The sequence below is a fragment of the Perognathus longimembris genome, chromosome 10 (assembly GCF_023159225.1).
Source record: "Perognathus longimembris pacificus isolate PPM17 chromosome 10, ASM2315922v1, whole genome shotgun sequence".
Lineage (NCBI taxonomy): Eukaryota > Metazoa > Chordata > Mammalia > Rodentia > Heteromyidae > Perognathus > Perognathus longimembris.
The window spans coordinates 11,720,744-11,739,241 of NC_063170.1; the positions used below are offsets into that span (position 1 = coordinate 11,720,744).

An 18,498-nucleotide genomic window follows, 5' to 3' on the forward strand; every position below is an offset into this window, starting at 1 on the left:
CTGTGGCTCAAGTGGCAGAGTGCTAGCCTTGAGCAAAAAGAAGCCAGGGACAGTGCTCAGGCCCTGAGTCCAAGCCCCAGGACTGGCAAAAAAAAAAAAAAAATCCTAAGATGAAACCTCTCAAATGATGAGGTTACGCTCCCCCCACCCCCAAGTGGGAAGAAGGCACCTTTCTTCCTAGTTTCACTAATGTGTCCCAATCTGTTTCTGCTTCATTTGTGTTCAGTTGTCGACTGAGGAAGAATTTCAAGGCCCAAAGCTCTTATTTCCCATTCCATTTATGGAAGTCTAGATCACTGGCTGGAAACCTTGCAAAGGAATGCTTTCCACATTTGCAAGTTTTACTTCTTGACTTAGATGTCTATCTTCGAGGCCTGTCAGAAGCTCATACTTCCATAATCCATGAGTTTTTAGATATGGTTAAGTAGGCTAGGCGTATAGCTTAGAGACAGAGTGCTTGTCCCCAGCAAAGCAAAAAGAAACCTAACTGGCATCATAAATTAGACAACAGCTAAGGAGCCTCTGAATTTACAGCTCTTGCTTCCAGTGAGAGGCCAATGAGTTAACAGTTCAGGCATCCTAACCTTGGTCCACTCACGTTCAGTGCAGACCAGTGACCTGAACTTCAGTTTTATTTTTGGCAGGAACAAATAGAATTTTAACTCAAGACCTAGTGCAGTAGGCAGGTGTGCCACCATCCAAGCCACAGCTTAATTTTTTCCCAGGTAGGATCTCCACATTTTTGTTCAGGCTGGCCTGAACTACAATCTTCCTGCTTTTGCCCTCTCTACAGCTGGGATGAGAGGTATAAGCTACCAACCCAGCCTTTTCTGATGAGATGGGGTGGGGGTGGAGGGTGTCTCACATTTTCCCTGGGCTAGCCTGAAACCTTGATCCAGTCTCACCTCCCAAGCAGCTGATTACCCATCCCGGACTAAAAAGGTAACCAACAGTCCGGTCCAACAGACCAGAGACAAATGCCTGACTTACAAAAGGAAATTTATTGAAGAAGAGAATTTTAACACCTAACCCAGGAAGTAACAGATAATTGTTTACATTACTACTGCCACTGTGAAGCCTACTGAGAAGCAGAGTAGTAACCATTGTAAACCTTATGGAAGCTGATTCCTCTTATCAAGAATCTGTGGGTTGGGAATATGGCCTAGTGGCAAGAGTACTTGCCTCGTATACATGAAGCCCTGGGTTCGATTCCCCAGCACCACATATATAGAAAAGGCCAGAAGTGGTGCTGTGGCTCAAGTGGCAGAGTGGTAGCCTTGAGCAAAAAGAAGCCAGGGACAGTGCTCAGGCCTCGAGTCCAAGGCCCAGGACTGGCAAAAAAACAAAACAAAACAAAACAAAAAACAACCCTAAGAATCTGGGGCTGGGAATGTGGCCTAGTGGTAAAGTGCTCGCCTCATATACATGAAGCCCTGGGTTTGATTCCTCAGCGCCACATATATAATAGCAAAGGCTTGGCAAAAACAAAACAAAACAAAACCCAAAAACTAAGAATCTGCAGGCTGAAGCCTTAGGCACATGTAAGTAGGGCACACTCTATCCATCCGTCTGTCTATCTAAATCATTTTCCCCCCGAGACTATGGTCTAAAGAGACTAGGTGAGTTTATAGCTTGTCTGAACTGTATGAACAAGCTTTGTGGTGAACCTGCACTCTCATTTGTTTTTTTAACTAATACTGGGACTTGAACAACAGCTCCACTTCTGGCCTTTTGGTAGTTATTGGAGATAAGTCTCATGGACTCTCTTGCCTGGGCTGGCTTCAAACCATGATCCTCAGATCTCAGCTTCTTCAACAGCTAAGATTATAGGTGTGAGCTATCAGAGCTCAACCTCCATTTTTTTTTAATCTGACAAAGGGAAGCTAGTGTTTATTATTTTGAAAGATAGCACTTGGAATGAATAGTCCTAAAGAATAACTTTGTTTTATTATCATGATTTGTGAAAAGAAACCAGGCAGACAGTTCAAGAAAGGACACATGCCCTTTTTTTAGGTTCCAAATTTCTTCTTTTTGATGGGTGGTGGGAGCTGAGCAATGATGTCATCCAGGGGCCGTTCTACTGCCACCAGTGTCCTTTCATCCAGAAGATCCATGAAGAGCAAGGGCTGCAGAGAGACGACAGTGATACTACCCGGAGCCACAGTCCAGACCACTAAAGCTAAAAGGTTCATCTTATTTAAGGCTAAGAGGATCTGCAGAAATATTTAACAGGGGCTGGGGATATGGCCTAGTGGCAAGAGTGCTTGCCTCGTATACATGAGGCCCTGGGTTCAATTCCCCAGCACCACATATACAGAAAACGGCCAGAAGTGGCGCTGTGGCTCAAGTGGCAGAGTGCTATCCTTGAGCAAAAAGAAGCCAGGGACAGTGCTCAGGCCCTGAGTCCAAGCCCCAGGACTGGCAAAAAAAAAAAAAAAAGAAAAAAAAAAAAGAAATATTTAACAATCTTTCCTGCCCTCTGACTCAAAAATGTTGAGAGCTTTTAATTGAATTCATTCAAAAGAAGTCTGATGAAACTTCTGAGTTGGGTCATATAACTAGTATTATAAGCTTAATGCCCTCCCCCCACTCTCTTCTCATTTTCGGGGGTTGGGTCGGGGGTCAGTCATAGGGCTTGAACTCAGGTCCTAGGTACTATCTCTGAGCTTTTTCGCTCAAGGCTAGCGCTGTACCACTTTGAGCCACAGCTCCACTTCCAGTTTTCTGGTAGATAACTGGAAATAATAGTCTCATGGACTTTCCTGCCTGAGCTGGCTTTAAGCTGTGATCCTTAGATCTCAGCCTCCTGAGTAGCTAGGATTAAAGGCATGAGACACCAAAGTCTAGTTCAATTTGGTATTTATTTTATATAGAGTGAAAAGGCTAGCCAGAGGAGAAACTCATAACAAATTCATTGACTTCCATTCACTTATAATTTTTCTAGAATATTTTCCAACTAGAAGTTGTGCTGATAAACAGTCACACTAATGACTCTTACCTGAGCACCAGTATCACCTTTTACTATGTATGCATTTCATCTGGGATTGGAGTGATACACCCATCTCCGAGTTCAGAACAACGAAATACAGACATAAGGTACAGAAAACTCATCTCCCCCAAACCAGGCCCTTACATATAAACTAAAGATGCTCTTCACTGTTTTACTATTTTTAAGCTTTAACCTTTTAATAACATCACAAGAAACCAGCCAGCTAGAACACAGCACAAGATGTCTTACCTTATATATCTTAGAAATTTTAAAGGCATGGACTGTGCGCCTCCGGAATACATCTGATTCATTCGTGGGAGGAAGTGGATTGTAGAGCACAGTTTTATCATTTGGAAGAGGCTAAAAAGAAAAAGATTTACTATTTAAATTGTTACTTCTATTGCCTAGCATGCTCAATGTCCTGTCACTTTTCTTTTTTGCCAGTCCTAGGGCTTGAATTTAGGCCTGGGTACTGTCCCTGAGCTTCTATATGCTCAAGGCTAGCACTCTACCACTTGCGCCATAGTACCACATCAGGTTTTTCTGGATAATTTATTAGAAATAGAGCCTCATGGACTTTCCTGACTGAGCTGGCTTTGAATCTCAACCTTCCGATTATTAGTTCTAAGTAGCTAGGATTATAGGCATGAGCTACTGGTGCCTGACTCTCGGTTACTTTTATCCTTTTTTTTTTGGTCAGTCGTGGGGCTTGAACTCTGGGCCTTGGCAGCTGTCCCTAAGCTCTTCAGCTCAAGGCTAGTGCTCTACCATTTGAGCCACAGCGCCACTTCCTGGGTTACTTTTACTGGCTTGTATAGATCAAAGGAATATGTTCATTTTTCAGGCTAACACCATCTTCCAACCTTTACGTTGTGTATTCCCCATTTCCTTAACTATCCTTACATCAGGAGAGAGTGGCAGCACTAAGTCATGACAAGAAGAGGTGGGCAAAAGGAGGCAAGAGAGAACATGGTACTGCATACCAGCAAGATCAAAGGGGCAGGATGAGGTTTTTGTCCACTCTTATCAGTAACTACTTGTCATAAAGGAACAAATCAGTATGAGCAGGAGCTCAGTCTGGGCAGGCTCTGTGCTTTCTGGACTCTTCCCCAGTACATTACAATACTGCCTAACTGGATGAAGGCCTCCCTAGGCAAAACATGAACACAAACCACCCCCATTGCTGTCACTGGAATCTCAAGAGATTGCCTCAGGCCAAAAAAATGATACTTTATCTCTGACTTTGTTGCGAAATGGTAGATTCATCACCAAGACCTGGGGAAAAGTGATGCAGACTAAGTTAGAGAGAAGCAGGTGAGTGGGAAGGGCCCTTCCTGTACCATTTATTCCACAGAAGGCACTTGTCAGCCAGCTTTGCTGCATACACTCAGAGGACACTCGGCCCACTAGATGAGTTTCAGTGATACATCCTTGGGCAAAACTCCTTTAAAGCCATCTGCTGCTTTACCCACACATGGTCCACCCCCACCTTCACAGAGACACTGAAACAGCAGATGTCGGTTGTAATCTAAGCCCAAAGCACTGTGCAGGCATGGCTGTGGCCCACCGAGTTCCTAGGAGAGAAAGCCCCTGCCTAGAAAAGACATGTCAATTTGGGGTATATGAAACAGCAGCTGGCAAAGTGGGGGGGGAATGTCAAGAAGAAAATGCTTACACCCACCAAAATCATACTCAATAAGTCTGAAAATTTCCTGGCTGAACTTTCTAAAGACATCAAACCTGTCAGTATCATCAATCAGATAAGGGGTACAAAAGTCAAAATGCTAGTATGGATATCATATAATGAAATCACCACCTTAGTCACTCCAGGATTCATAGTTGAAAGTAAAATCTGCCAAATCAACTGCATTCCCTGAAGAGGGTCACCTTCTGAATACTAACCTCATTACTCTCCCATTTAAGTGCTCACTGGCAAAGTAGAGAAGTCATAGAAGTAAAAACCAGTATGTAAACTAGCCTCTTCCAGGAAGCCTTCCTGAGAGTAGGAATGCAAATCTGTCAAAAGTTCTCCTTCTCCAAAGGTTATACTAGGAATCTTTTTCTTTGGTAGGTTGTGGGGCTTGAACTCAGGGCCTCTGTGCTGTTCTTTTTTGCTCAAAGATAGCACTCTACCACTGAGCCACAGTGCCACTTCTGGTTTTCTAGTCATTAATTGGCAATAAGAGTCTCACAGACATTCCTGCCTGGGCCGGCTTTGAGCTGCAATCCTTAGATTTCAGCCTCTGGGGTAGCTAGGATTACAGGCGTGAGCCATTGGTGCTCAGCTTACACTAGGAATCTTTATTGTGCCTTTTCTCTAACCAGTCACACTTTATGAAGGTCACTAACACACAGAAGTGAGGGGGCAGCACTGAAGAACTCACCAATGACTTGTCAATGAGGCAGAACATGTAGGCGTCGTGGAGGAGGATATGCATTGGCCGCTTGGGATGAAAACTGATGTGTGTGATGGGAGTATCCCTTTGGAGCCACAGGTGGTGAAACCCCTGCTTCTGGACAGTCCGGCTCCATTCTGTGTACTGTTTGTCTGGGATGCTGTACTCAAATATCTGAGGAAGAAAATGTCAGAGAATAAGAGCAGGTGTGTGACCATCAGCCTCAAAGATCTGGTTCCTTCCTGAATCTATCCTTCATTCCTAACCACAAAATACCTAAACAAACAAAGATCACATCACATTTAGTTTTATATCTCTTCCCATCTCTGGCAGTACTACAGTTTGAACTCAGGGATTCATACTTGTTCAGCTTGCTTGCATGGTTAGTGTGCTACCACTCAGGCCACACTACCAACCCAGCATCTTGCTAGCTATTTTAGAAACAGTCTTGTGGGTTTTCTCCTTGAGCTGGCTTCTAAGTCCAATCGTCCAAAACTCAGAACTCAGTCTTCTGAGTAGCTAGGATTATAGGCATGAGTCACTAGTTCTACCACTTAAAAAAATTTTAAGGTACATTATGAAGTTTATTAATTTGATTAATAAAAATTATTCCTAACAATTCTCTTTCTCAATATACCAGTGGCATTGTTTCTTCTTTATGGTTTTCAGAGATACTTTAGGTACACAATACTGTCATATGTCCTTTTTTCCTCTTAGCCTCTAAAACATGGAGGCTGACTCATCAAGATACAACCTGAGGGCTGGGGATATAGCCTAGTGGCAAGAGTGCCTGCCTCGGATACACGAGGCCCTAGGTTCGATTCCCCAGCACCACATATGCAGAAAACGGCCAGAAGCGGCGCTGTGGCTCAAGTGGCAGAGTGCTAGCCTTGAGCGGGAAGAAGCCAGGGACAGTGCTCAGGCCCTGAGTCCAAGGCCCAGGACTGGCCAAAAAAAAAAAAAAAAAGATACAACCTGAGGGGGCTGGGAATATGGCCTAGTGGCAAGAGTGCTTTGCCTTGTATACATAAAGTCCTGGGTTTGATTCCCCAGTACCACATATACAGAAAACGGCCAGAAGTGGCGCTGTGGCTCAAGTGGCAGAGTGCTAGCCTTGAGCAAAAAGAAGCCAGGGACAGTGCTCAGGCCCTGAGTCCAAAGGCTAGGACTGGCAAAAAAAAAAAAGATACAACCTGAGAACCAGAGTTCAAAGCCAGCCCAAACAGGAAAATCACACAACTTTTTTTTTTTGCCAGCACTGGGGCTTGGACTCAGGGCCTGAGCACTGTCCCTGACTGCTTTTTTTTTTTTTTTGCTCAAGACTAGCATTCTACCTCTTGAGCCACAGTACCACTTCTGGCTTTTTCTATGTATGTGGTACTGAAGAATTGAACCCAGGGCTTCATGCATGCGAGGCAAGCACTCTACCACTAGGCCATATCCTCAGCCCTAAAACTTCTTTTTCTGGTTGATTATGGGGCTTGAACTCAGGGCCTGTGCTCTATCCCTGACCTTTTTGCTTAAGGATAGTGCTCTACCACTTTGAGCCACAGCTCCACTTCTGGTTTTTAGGTGAGTAATTGGAGATAAGAGTCTCAGAGACTTTCCAGCCCCGGCTGGTTTTGAACCAGGATCCTGAGGCCTCAGCCTCCTCAATAGTTGGATTACAGGCATGAGCCACCAGTGCTGGCTAGTAACAATTCTTAAAACTGGAAATTTCTACAGTAACTTTTTCTTTTGTCCTTATAGAGATTTTATTTATCAGCCCTACGTAGTCTTAGAATATAAGCTCTTTGGGGGTGGGATATGTGATCAAATTCTTTTATAATTGCTGTCATCCAGGCCACTTTGTAGATGTAATCAGCTAGTATGTCAAAGAAAGTGTGGTAATCTAGGCTGAGCATGATGACACACACCTGCAATTTCAGCACTCGGGAAATAGAGGCAAGAGGGATATAAGTTCAAGACCAGCCTGGACTACAGAGCAAGTTCAAGGACAGCCTGGTTATATGGCAAGAACCTGTCTCAAAAAAAGGGCAACAATCCAACTGGTAACTTTCCAGATTATTAAGAAATGGGTATTTTCTAGTTAAAAAGAAAAAAAAAGAAAAAGAAACAATATACAACCAATAGGTGTAGGAAATACATTAGAATGAGGCTTAGTTCCTCAAAGCTTCAGGTAGTGTAGACGATGCTCTGACACTCTAACATCTCTACCGTAACTTTTGAAGGTCCTGTCAAACTGTCCCCCAAAGGGGCTTATACTAATTTATGCAACATGTAAGAAAGGCCATTTTCCCTATACCCTTATAACACAACTCTGGTCTTGTTAGTCTAACAGGAAAAAAAAAAATCACACCAATTTTTTTTTAGAAATAACTGTTAGTAACAGTACAAGAAATGTATCCAATGCCTAACATATGAAACTGTAACCTCTGTACATCACTTTGACAAGTAAATCTTAAAAAAAAGAAAAAAGAAATAGGTGTTAGTTAAGTAGCTCTTGCTGGCCTCAAACTTATTACGAAATTCAGACTTGCATCCAGCTCAGTTTTCCTGCCTCTCTCCTTCCTGATTGTTGGGATTATAAGCATACATCAGTTTTACAGACAAAAGCCCTGAAGGGACTGACTGCTAGTAAATGGTACCAGGTGGACACTATCATTATGTCTGATAAAAGCAATGCCATGCAGTCTTTGGTCAAAGTCTCAGAAACTATAAAAGTGAAATGAGACTTTATTTTTTTGATAGTACCCACTATTAAGTATTAAGTGTAAAAATTACTTATACAGAAAGCATGTATCAGTTGACTAGCCATCTACTCACATGACCTTCCCAGATCACATTTAACTTTCCAGTAGTTCAGTAGGGTGTGTGATGACATTCATTATCACCATCATTTTATAGTTGAGAATGCATAAGCACTGAAAATTTCACAATATGTTCTAGAGCTTAGGTTTTGTTTTTTTAAACCACTCAGACGGTGTCCTCACCCTCTTACTTCCCCCAAAGGAGAATGATCACCAATGACAAGAGGCAGATAGATACCCAGCCTAGGTATTTTTAAGGTCTTCTACCACTTGAGTCATGTCCTTAGCCCTAAGCACTTACTGACAAGGGGGGACCCAATCTCACTAAGATCAGATTTCCTCATTTGCAAAAGTGAAGGTGAATTTTATGTTTGTTTTCTTTTCAGTCACTTCTGTGAGAAAAACTATCTTTTATATCAAAGTGTATTATTTAAAAGTTCTTAGGGCTGGGGATATAGCCTAGTGGCAAGAGTGCCTGCCTCATATACACGAGGCCCTAGGTTCGATTCCCCAGCACCACATATACAGAAAACGGCCAGAAGCGGTGCTGTGGCTCAAGTGGCAGAGTGCTAGCCTTGAGCGGGAAGAAGCCAGGGACAGTGCTCAGGCCCTGAGTCCAAGGCCCAGGACTGGCCAAAAAAAATAAAAATAAAAATAAATAAATAAATAAAAGTTCTTACTTTGGCCTGATAGCCTGACTCTTGTTTAGGAAAAGACTACTTTGGGATAAGAAAGCATTTGTAAAATTTAAGGTTTTGTTTAAACTGGTTTCTTTCCAAGATGGAATTACAACACATCTCACACTGTCCAAGAAATAGCAGAGGAAGTGGATATATTTTGAGATTTGTGTATTATCCATCTTATTTCAAAATCACCTTACGTAAATACATCTTTACCATGCTCAAACTAGCCAGGTGCAAGCAGATTGTGAACCTGAGCTCAACCAATCTGGGCAGGGTCTGCTGCATTAGGAATAAATACCTGAGCAGACTGCCTGCTGCTTGCCTGCCAGATTTTTGGGTGATGGAGTCACATCCTTCTGCAGACGCAAATTCTGCCTTGCTGAGACAATTCTTTATTTTTGTGTCTATCCTTGTGACTCCAATGGTTCTTGGATCTTGGAAAATATATTTATTAACACTTCCAACTGCCAAAACCACATTCCATACCTCAATACTAGAATTATGATCATCTCTAGGCTAAAGCAATCAATGGAATAAGTACTTAAAATTCCTCCATTCTTTTGTGCTTCACCATGTGAACTGTGCTCCATCACACCAACAGACACTGCTGGCCTACAATGAGCCCACACTGTGCATGGACACTTTACTTCACATAGGAAAAAAACTACTTGAATATCCTTTAGCATCTTCAAAGAAAAGCTCCACCACAACTGCCCTAGCCAATTTGGCTTCTAGGTTAGCAATACCTAGCAAGAGGGAATTAGAGAGTACTGGAATCTCTCTTACCTGTTGGTCAGAATGAGCAATAACAAGGTTGTTGGTATTGGGGGCAATGGCTAGAGCAGTCACGGGAAAATTGTAGGCAGGCACCGTGCAGTGAAGCTAGGAACAAAAAACAGGGTTAAGAGGCAGTGCTAAAGGATACTTTCCCTAAAGAAAGGCCACATGGTAGAGCTCAGTAACAATTCTTAAAACTAGTGATCAAACCAGGAGCCCTGTGCATGTAATGAGCTGTACCCTCAGCCTCTAGATGAGCTACTTCTAAACTCTCTTGTGAACTCAAAAGTGTTCTATGAAAATTTCCATAAACTTCAGGTATTTCATCATTAATGAACTTTAATTTCATTTTTATTAGGTCTTGACAAAACTGAAAGCATTTGCAGAGAACTCAATAGTAAAGCTTTCCTCTTAGAATAAATCTATATGAATTGTTGGTAAATATGAGTTGAATAAGAACATGTAACTCTATACTACGTTTAAAAAAATTAGTGCTTGGGCTGGGAATATGGCCTAGTGGCAAGAGTGCTTGCCTCATATACATGAGGCCCTGGGTTCGATTCCCCAGCACCACATATACAGAAAATGGCCAGAAGTGGCACTGTGGCTCAAGTGGCAGAGTGCTAGCCTTGAGCAAAAAAGAAGCCAGGGACAGTGCTCAGGCCCTGAGTTCACGGCCTAGGACTGGCCAAAAAAAAAACACACACACACACAAAGAAAATTAGTGCTTTGGGATATTTATGTACAATTATAAGGCATGTGGGTGATACAGAAGACTTTTTTCCTGCTGAGGACTAAACCCTAGACATTTCACATGCCAGGAAAGCACTCTACCACAGGTTCATCTCCAGCTCATATAAACTTTTCATTTTAAATGCCAAGCAAGGTTCAAAGAAAAGGTAACTAGTACATGCTCCCACCAGAATTGAAAAAGATTAGGTTATACACTAATAGCAAGAAATAGATTTGTGAAGAATCATGTTTTAATTCAATGTGTGTATGGTAATATTATTTTTACTGAACAACTAAAGTGTTTTCCCACTATTCAAAAAAATTTTTTTCTAGTTCTGTTTAACTAAAAGAGTACAACGAAGGGGCTGGGAATATGGCCTAGTGGCAAGAGTGCTTGCCTCCTATACATGAAGCCCTGGGTTTGATTCCTCAGCACCACATATATAGAAAATGGCCAGAAGTGGCACTGTGGCTCAAGTGGCAGAGTATTAGCCTGAGCAAAAAGAAGCCAGAAACAGTGCTCAGGCCCTGAGTTTAAGGTCCAGGACTGGCAAACAAACAAAAACCCATGAAGGAAGGGCTGGGTGCTCACCAGCACCTAAGTGGCTCATGCCTATAGCTACTTAGGAGATCTGCAGATCATGGCTTAAAGCCAGCCGGAAGTGTGGGGCTGGGAATGTGGCTTAGTGGTAGAGTGCTTGCCTAGCATGCATGAAGCTCTGGGTGTGATTCCTCAGTACAACATAAACAGAAAAAGCCAGAAGTGGTGCTACGGCGCACATGGTACCAAAAGAAGCTCAGGGACAGTGCCCAGGACCTGAGTTAAATCCCCGGGACTGGCAAAAAAAAAAAAGAAAACTTGAGGTGGCGCTGTGGCTAAAAGTGGTAGTGCTAGACTTGAGCAAAAAAACTTCAAAGACAGGGCCCAGCCCCTGAGTTCAAGCCCCACACCAGTTAAAAACAAAAACAAAACCACTGGAAGTGGGGCTGGGGATATAGCCTAGTGGCAAGAGTGCCTGCCTCGGATACATGAGGCCCTGGGTTCGATTCCCCAGCACCACATATACAGAAAACGGCCAGAAGCAGCGCTGTGGCTCAAGTGGCAGAGTGCTAGCCTTGAGCAAAAAAGAAGCCAGGGACAGTGCTCAGGCCCTGAGTCCAAGGCCCAGGACTGGCCCCCCCCCCAAAAAAAAAACCACTGGAAGTATAAGGCAAGCTCTGAGAGGAAAACTGTTATTATGTCTAACTACCCAGTCATGTCTAAATTTTCCATCCTTTAAATATAGAAATAACCTGGATGTGGGTTTATCACCCACAAAATCCTTAATTACAAGTTTCTGTGCATCAACACTTGCAGTGTTCCCACTGACTAATTTTAATGTTAGATAGAACTTTTTTGTGAGTGATTTTTTTTTCCTTTATTGTCAAAGTGAAGTACAGAATAGGGTTACAGTTTCATATGTTACACAGAACTTTTGAGTTCCAAAGAAATGAATCAGGAACCTGAAACAGAAAAAATTCCTGACTTAAAAAAAAAAGAAGAAAAGAAATTTTAGTAAGTTTCCAGGTCACTCCAGTCTGCCTCGGACTTTTCAAATGCAAGAATAATAGCTTCCTGTATGACTCAAACTGCTGCCACGAAGTCTTTCACTCACCTCTAGATTCTTCAGGTTGTACACGTGGACTCCAGCACTGGTGCCTGATGCAGCTAGCCAATTCCCATCTGGACTAACTGCCAAAAGACACATGGCTTCTACAGTCCCTATGAGGGGATAAGAACAATTAAGTCCCTGAATTGCATGTTCAGTTACAACACCCAAGACAGAGATTGTTAAATAAGCTTTGTCACTGGGCACTGGTGGCTCACGTCTGTAATCCTAGCTACTCACAAGGCTGAGATCTGAGGATCGAGGTTCAAAGCCAGCCCATTTAACCACCAGAAAATTGGGAGTGGGGTTTGCCTTGAGCAAAAGAAGGTGAAGGACAGTTTCCAGGCCTGAGTTCAAGTCCCAGAACTGGCACACAAAAAAAGAGTGGAGCCTAAATAATAACCAGACAAAAGCCAGGGCATGGAAGTCTACGTCCTCCAGCATTAGTAAATGTCCGTAGTCAGACTCATTGATGCAGACTCATGTTTTCTTTTTTTTTGTTCTTTTTGTTTTTTGTTTTTGTTGCCAGTCCTGGAGCTTAGACTCAGGGCCTGAGCACTGTCCCTGGCTTCTTTTTGCTCAAGGCTAGCACTCTGCCACTTGAGCCACAGCGCCACTTCTGGACATTTTCTATATATATGGTTCTGGGGAATCAAACCCAGGGCTTCATGTATACAAGGCGAGCAATTTACCACTAGGCCATATTCCCAGCCCCCACTCATCTTTTCAAAGAACATGAAAACAATGATCCTAAAAGCCAGGCATGGTGCTTCCTGCCTGTAATCCTAGTACTGAAGAAGTTCAAGAGGTACACGAACACTGGTAATGAAACTGTGCACAGGATTTTTCATCTTTACATAAACAACCAAGAAAGGTAACGTCTACAAAATCTCTACATACTAACACACATTAGAAAATACTAAAATGTTAAGGATATTTTTGGGTGTCAGGATTACAGATGATTTTAACTTTCTTCTTACTGTGCTAACAAAACTCTTGGAAGGATGATAAAACTTCTCTGGCCCCAAACAAGGAAACTGAAAACCTAGTGAGAAAAGAGTAGGTGTGAGGAATATTTCAGATCTCAATGAGTGTCTTCATCTGCCAGATTATCGCCTCCTACTTTAAATTGCAACCATATGAGTGAATTTATGTGGGGTGAGACTATACAAGAATCCCCAACACTGAGGTCTAAAAGAAAAAAATCTCCTGAGCCAGTTACAACGTCCCACCTGATTGAGGCTGGAAAGTATGCAGGTGCTTGAAGCCTCCTTCCAACAGCTGGATGATATGCAGAGACCCTTGATTTGATGCCACAAAAAGCTTTGCTGAATCTTCAGAAAACAAAATCTGAAGGGCAGATCTAAGGAATGCTGGTGTTTTTGAAACCTTGGGGTGAACCAACAGGGAAAGCTAGTGAGTGAGAAAGCAGATATTATAGCTCAACCACAACAACCACAAAAAACAAACAAACAAAAAAACAGAGTTAAATTACATTAACAGTAAGCAAGCAACTGATATGCCTCCAGCTACCTATATAGTTCCCTGAATTAAGTTACATATGAAAGAAACCATTGGGCAGAAAAGGCTAAGCTTCACTGCTACTTCTGACATTTCCCTATCCCTCCAAAAGCAATCGATACAAAATTAAAAAAGAAAAGCAAATACAGTTGTGTTGCTACAAGTTATCTCCTCCCTTTTTAAATGATGTGCTAGAGACTGAAGTTAGATTCTTGCATAAGAAATTGTCTCTGATAACTTCACTGAGAGGATTCTCATCCAAGAAAAATCACACGCTTCCTCTCGTATGACATGAGGCTCTCTCACTCACCCTTTGGAGGCTGATGTCATCTCGTTCATATTTCAACCGATAGAGATAAAACCGAGATACTGTAGAACAGGCTATCCAACCTCCACATGGGGAAATGCAACTGCAAATAATGTTCTCAGGGCCCTGACAATAGGAGAAAAAAGCAAGGTAAATCTTAGTGTAAAATCTCTTATGACCACGTTTACCATGACATGAATCTCCATGTTTTTGCTGCTCTGAATATTTTCACAAATGCCTATGCTATGTCCTATGATTATATTAAAAGCAGGGCAATTAACTGATGTTGTTTTGATTTCCAAACATAAGAACAAAGGTTTATAGATATTGTATGCTTCACTCTCCAAGTAATTCAGATAACTTCATACTAAATTCCAACTTGGTAAAACCCAAACAGGCAGGTATTAAATGCACAAAGCTTGGGAGGGCAGGTGATTCAGAGTGCTCATTTTGTTTTGCCTATGGTAACATACTTCACTAACCTCTAATAAAGAGTAACTAAAAATACCTGGAGGAGAAAAAAATGAATATAACATTTATATAGTTTTAAAAATCAAGTTATAGCCAGGCACCGCTGGCTCAGACCTGTAATCCTAGCTACTCAGGAGGCTGAGATCTGAGGATCTCGGTTCAAAACCAGCCCAGGCAGAAAAGTCTGTGAGACTCTTTTTGGCCAGTTCTGGGGCTTGGACTCAGGGCCTGAGCACTGTCCCTGGTTTCTTTTTGCTCAAGGCTAGCACTCTGCCACTTGAGTCACAGCGCCCCTTCTGGCCTTTTCTATATATGTGGTGCTGAGGAATCAAACCCAGGGCTTCATGTATGCCAGGCAAGCACTTTTGCCACTAGGCCATATTCCCAGCCCCATGAGACTCTTAACCACCAGAAAACTGGAATGGTACTGTGGCTCAAGTGACAGAGCATTAGCCTTGAGCTGAAAAGCTTAGAGAAAGCGTCCAGGCCCAGAGTTCAAGCCCCAAGACAGAATAAAAAAATAAAATAAAAAAAATTCAGGTTGGGAATATGGCTTAGTGGCAAGAGTGCTTAGCTCGTACACATGAAGCCCAAGGTTCGATTCCTCAGTACCACATATATAGAAAAGGCCAGAAGTGGCATTGTGGTTTAAGTTGGGAGAGTGCTAGCTTTGAACAAAAAGAAGCCAGGGACAGTGCTCAGGCCCTGAGTTCAAGCCCCAGGACTGACAAAAAAGAAAAAAGAAAAAATTCAGTTGTGCACGTTGATATACCTCTAATTCCAGCACTTGGGAGGTAAAGGATAGAGGGCTTCAAGTTTCAAGCCAGCCTGGGCCACAGAGTTCTTGTCTCAAATAAACTAGAGATCTCTCTCAAATAAATTATGTTTGTTTTCTTGCCTAGCACTAATCAAAAAATAAAAAAAAAATGGCAGGACTTAAATTTTAAAAAGTAACCATGAAAGTCAGCAGGAAGTTATAAAAATTAACAGTTTTCTAAAAATAATTTTGTTAAATTATTTAACAAAACCAAAGTTCAATTAGGTGGGATGAGATTTCCAAAAAGGCTATCCAGTGTAATGAAGAGGATAAGGAGGAAATGTTACCATTTGAGAACCAAAAGAAACACATGACATTAAAGTGCAGGCAAGAAATTTCTCTTTTGAAAATGCATGATCAAGGGCTGGGAATATGGCCTAGTGGCAAAAGTGCTTGCCTCGTATACATGAAACCCTGGGTTTGATTCCCCAGCACCACATATATAGAAAACGGCCAGAAGTGGCGCTGTGGCTCAAGTGGCAGAGTGCTAGCCTTGAGCAAAAAGAAGCCAGGGACGGTGCTCAGGCCCTGAGTCCAAGGCCCAGGACTGGCAAAAAAAAAGAAAATGCATGATCGAGGACAGCATCTGTACAGTGAGTGGGACTGTAGGTAAGTGCCAGAGAAACTACTAGTAGAATATGGAAGCAAGTTTTTACATTAAAATAAGGCAAGTGCTGAATATAATGATGTGAGCTATGATGGTCTACTATGGATATCAGAAAGCTTACAAGTAGCAATGATTCCAAAAGAAAATAACACTGATCTTTTTCTACCTATCATAGACTTCATTTTGTACACTACACTGAGGTATTTTATCGTTATGAAATGCTACATTAAAAGAGGTTATTTTTTTCCGCTATAAAAAACATCTACAGGGGCTAGGAATATGGCCTACTGGTAGAGTGCTTGCCTGGTATACATGAAGCCCTGGGGTTCAATTCTGCAGCACCACATAGACAGAAAAAGCCAGAAGTGGCTCTGTGGGTCAAGTGGCAGAATGCTAGCCTTGAGCAAAAAGACGCCAGGGACCGTGCCCCAGGAGTGGCAAAAACAACAACAAATTTTTTTTGTCAGTTTTGGGACTTGATCTCAGGGCCTGGGCACTGTCCCTAAGCCTATCTGTGCTGAAGGCTAGAGCCTACTACTTTTTAATTTTTTGCTAGTCCTGGGGCTTAAACTCAGGGCCTGGGCACTGTTCTTTTTGCTCAAGGCTAGCATTAGAGCCACAGTGCTATTTCTGCCTTTTTCTGGTTATGTTCATGCTTGCTAGTCAAGCACTCTACACTAAGCCACATTCCCAGTCTGGTGCTTACCACTTGAGCCACAGCACCATGTCCAGTTTTGAGTGGTTTATTTGAGTCTCATGGAGACTTCTGCCCAGGTTGTCCTTTAATAATGATCCTTGGATCTCAGCCACTTGAGTAGCTAGTATTACAGGTATGAGCCACCAGGCTGGGCAAGACATCTACATTTATGGACAAGCTTTACTTTGGTTTTCAACACATATAATGTTACCAATATCTCAAATGGCAGCCAGTTCTCCAGTGAAATAGTTTAGGATATAAAACTTCATCATGTGAACTAAATTCAGAATGGGAAATACATTCTGGACCCCAGACCTGAATACATAGTAAGCCTCTTACCTTTGTCTTGAGGTGCAATAAATGATCTGCATTTTTGGAAAGTGGAAGTGTGTCTCCATTCTTGCCTGAAACAATACACTTCCCTGAGTTTTTGTTACCTCCCCAAACAGATGATACATTTAATTCTAAAAGCTACTTATCAATAGAATTGAATCTCTATCACTGGAAAATAAAAAAATCCCTTGATTTAGTAGGCACACTATTTCTGCAGGGTATATTATATGAACAAGGAAGTAGTTCTAGAAGACATCACTAGTTATTTGAAGCTCAACCCCACAAAGGCATGGAAAAGTGGAGTCTCTATGGTTCTAATTTCAATCCATCCTAAAAGAGAGGACTCAAACAAGTCATGCCACATGCTAGGTCGTTACTTTAGAAAGATCCACGTGACCTTTGTTTTTCCACAGGACATCATTATTCATCATTATGTCTTGTCATTTTCAACAGCCTGCTTCCATTTCACACAAGCTAGGACAAACTGATTTTAACAACCCTTATTTCAATTATGCCCTGCAGTAAACTCCACAGCAGGTTATTTTATTTTTTTGCCAATCCGGGGGCTTGGACTCAGGGCCTGAGCACTGTCCCTGGCTTCTTTTTGCTCAAGGCTAGCACTCCGCCACTTGAGCCACAGCGCCACTTCCAGCTTTGTGTGTATATGTGGTGCTGAGGAATCGAACCCAGGGCTTCATGCATGCTAGGCAAGCATTCTACAGCTAAGCCACATTCCCAGCCCCTAGAAGCTTATTTTTTAGGACATGATCCTTAACTTCTCAAGATCTTAATACTTTCAATGTCTTGTTAGCTTTTTTTCTCCTGGTCTTGGGTACTGTTTCTAGGTTTCTTTTGCTCAAGGCTAGCATTCTACAACTTGAGCCACAGCTCTACTTCAGTTTTCTTTTTTCTTTTTCTTTCTTTCTTTTTTGCCAGTCCTGGGCCTTGAACTCAGGGCCTGAGCACTGTCCCTGGCTTCTTTTTGCTCAAGGTTAGCACTCTGCCACTTGAGCCACAGGGCCACGTCTGGCCATTTTCTGTATATGTGGTGCTGGGGAATCGAACCCAGGGCTTCACATATAGGAGGCGAGCACTCTTGCCACTAGGCCATATCCCCAGCCCCTTTACTTCAATTTTCTTGGTCCTTAATTGGAGCTAAAGAGTCTTATGGACTTTGCTGCTTAGCTGGCTTAGAGCCACGATCCTCGGATATCAGCCTCCTGAGTAGCTAGGATTACAGGCATTAGCTTTGTTTGCTTTTGCTTTTTCTTATGAGTGGGAAAACCTTAAGTAGAGAAAAATCTATTTTTTTCTCTAAGCAGAAATTCAACTGCAATCCTAAAATATGGCATCGTCTCTCCAGTTTTCTTCTTTGTATGTATGAATATAAATATATGTTAATTTTATTTACTTTTTACTTCTAGTGCTGTGGGGAACCAAACCTGGGCAAGGTGCATGCCAAACAGACACTCTATCTTTGAGTTTGGTATCCATAGCCCATTCCCATTTTCTCAATGAGAAAACCTTTCTTCAGTCTTACCTGTTGCAACTGTCGATCCTAGTCGCCAAAGTTCCAAGTGATGAGCAAACTGGAAGAGGAGAAGCTGTCTCTTTTTAGAACAGGAAATGAGACGTCGCTGTATCCAAGAATTGAAAAGTTATAAACAGGCCAGTGTCATAGACAGTCTCAGTATGAGCTGCAGCAGAAG

General features: G+C 42.3%; 1 protein-coding gene across 2 annotated transcripts in view; it reads right to left on the minus strand.

Moving 5' to 3' along the window:
* Positions 1-1,920: 1,920 nt before the first annotated feature.
* The window catches only part of Utp4 (UTP4 small subunit processome component), a 32,846-nt gene continuing 16,268 nt past the window's right edge, over positions 1,921-18,498 (minus strand). For both annotated transcript variants that reach the window (XM_048355228.1, XM_048355229.1), the window contains exons 9-17: positions 18,330-18,426; positions 16,796-16,860; positions 13,868-13,990; positions 13,269-13,425; positions 12,043-12,149; positions 9,665-9,760; positions 5,374-5,559; positions 3,239-3,349; positions 1,921-2,126 (exon numbers count right to left, since the gene is read on the minus strand). In XM_048355228.1, the coding sequence (XP_048211185.1) occupies positions 2,010-2,126; positions 3,239-3,349; positions 5,374-5,559; positions 9,665-9,760; positions 12,043-12,149; positions 13,269-13,425; positions 13,868-13,990; positions 16,796-16,860; positions 18,330-18,426 (1,059 nt within the window). In that variant the 3' untranslated portion in view covers positions 1,921-2,009. The remainder of the gene's footprint in view (positions 2,127-3,238; positions 3,350-5,373; positions 5,560-9,664; positions 9,761-12,042; positions 12,150-13,268; positions 13,426-13,867; positions 13,991-16,795; positions 16,861-18,329; positions 18,427-18,498) is intronic.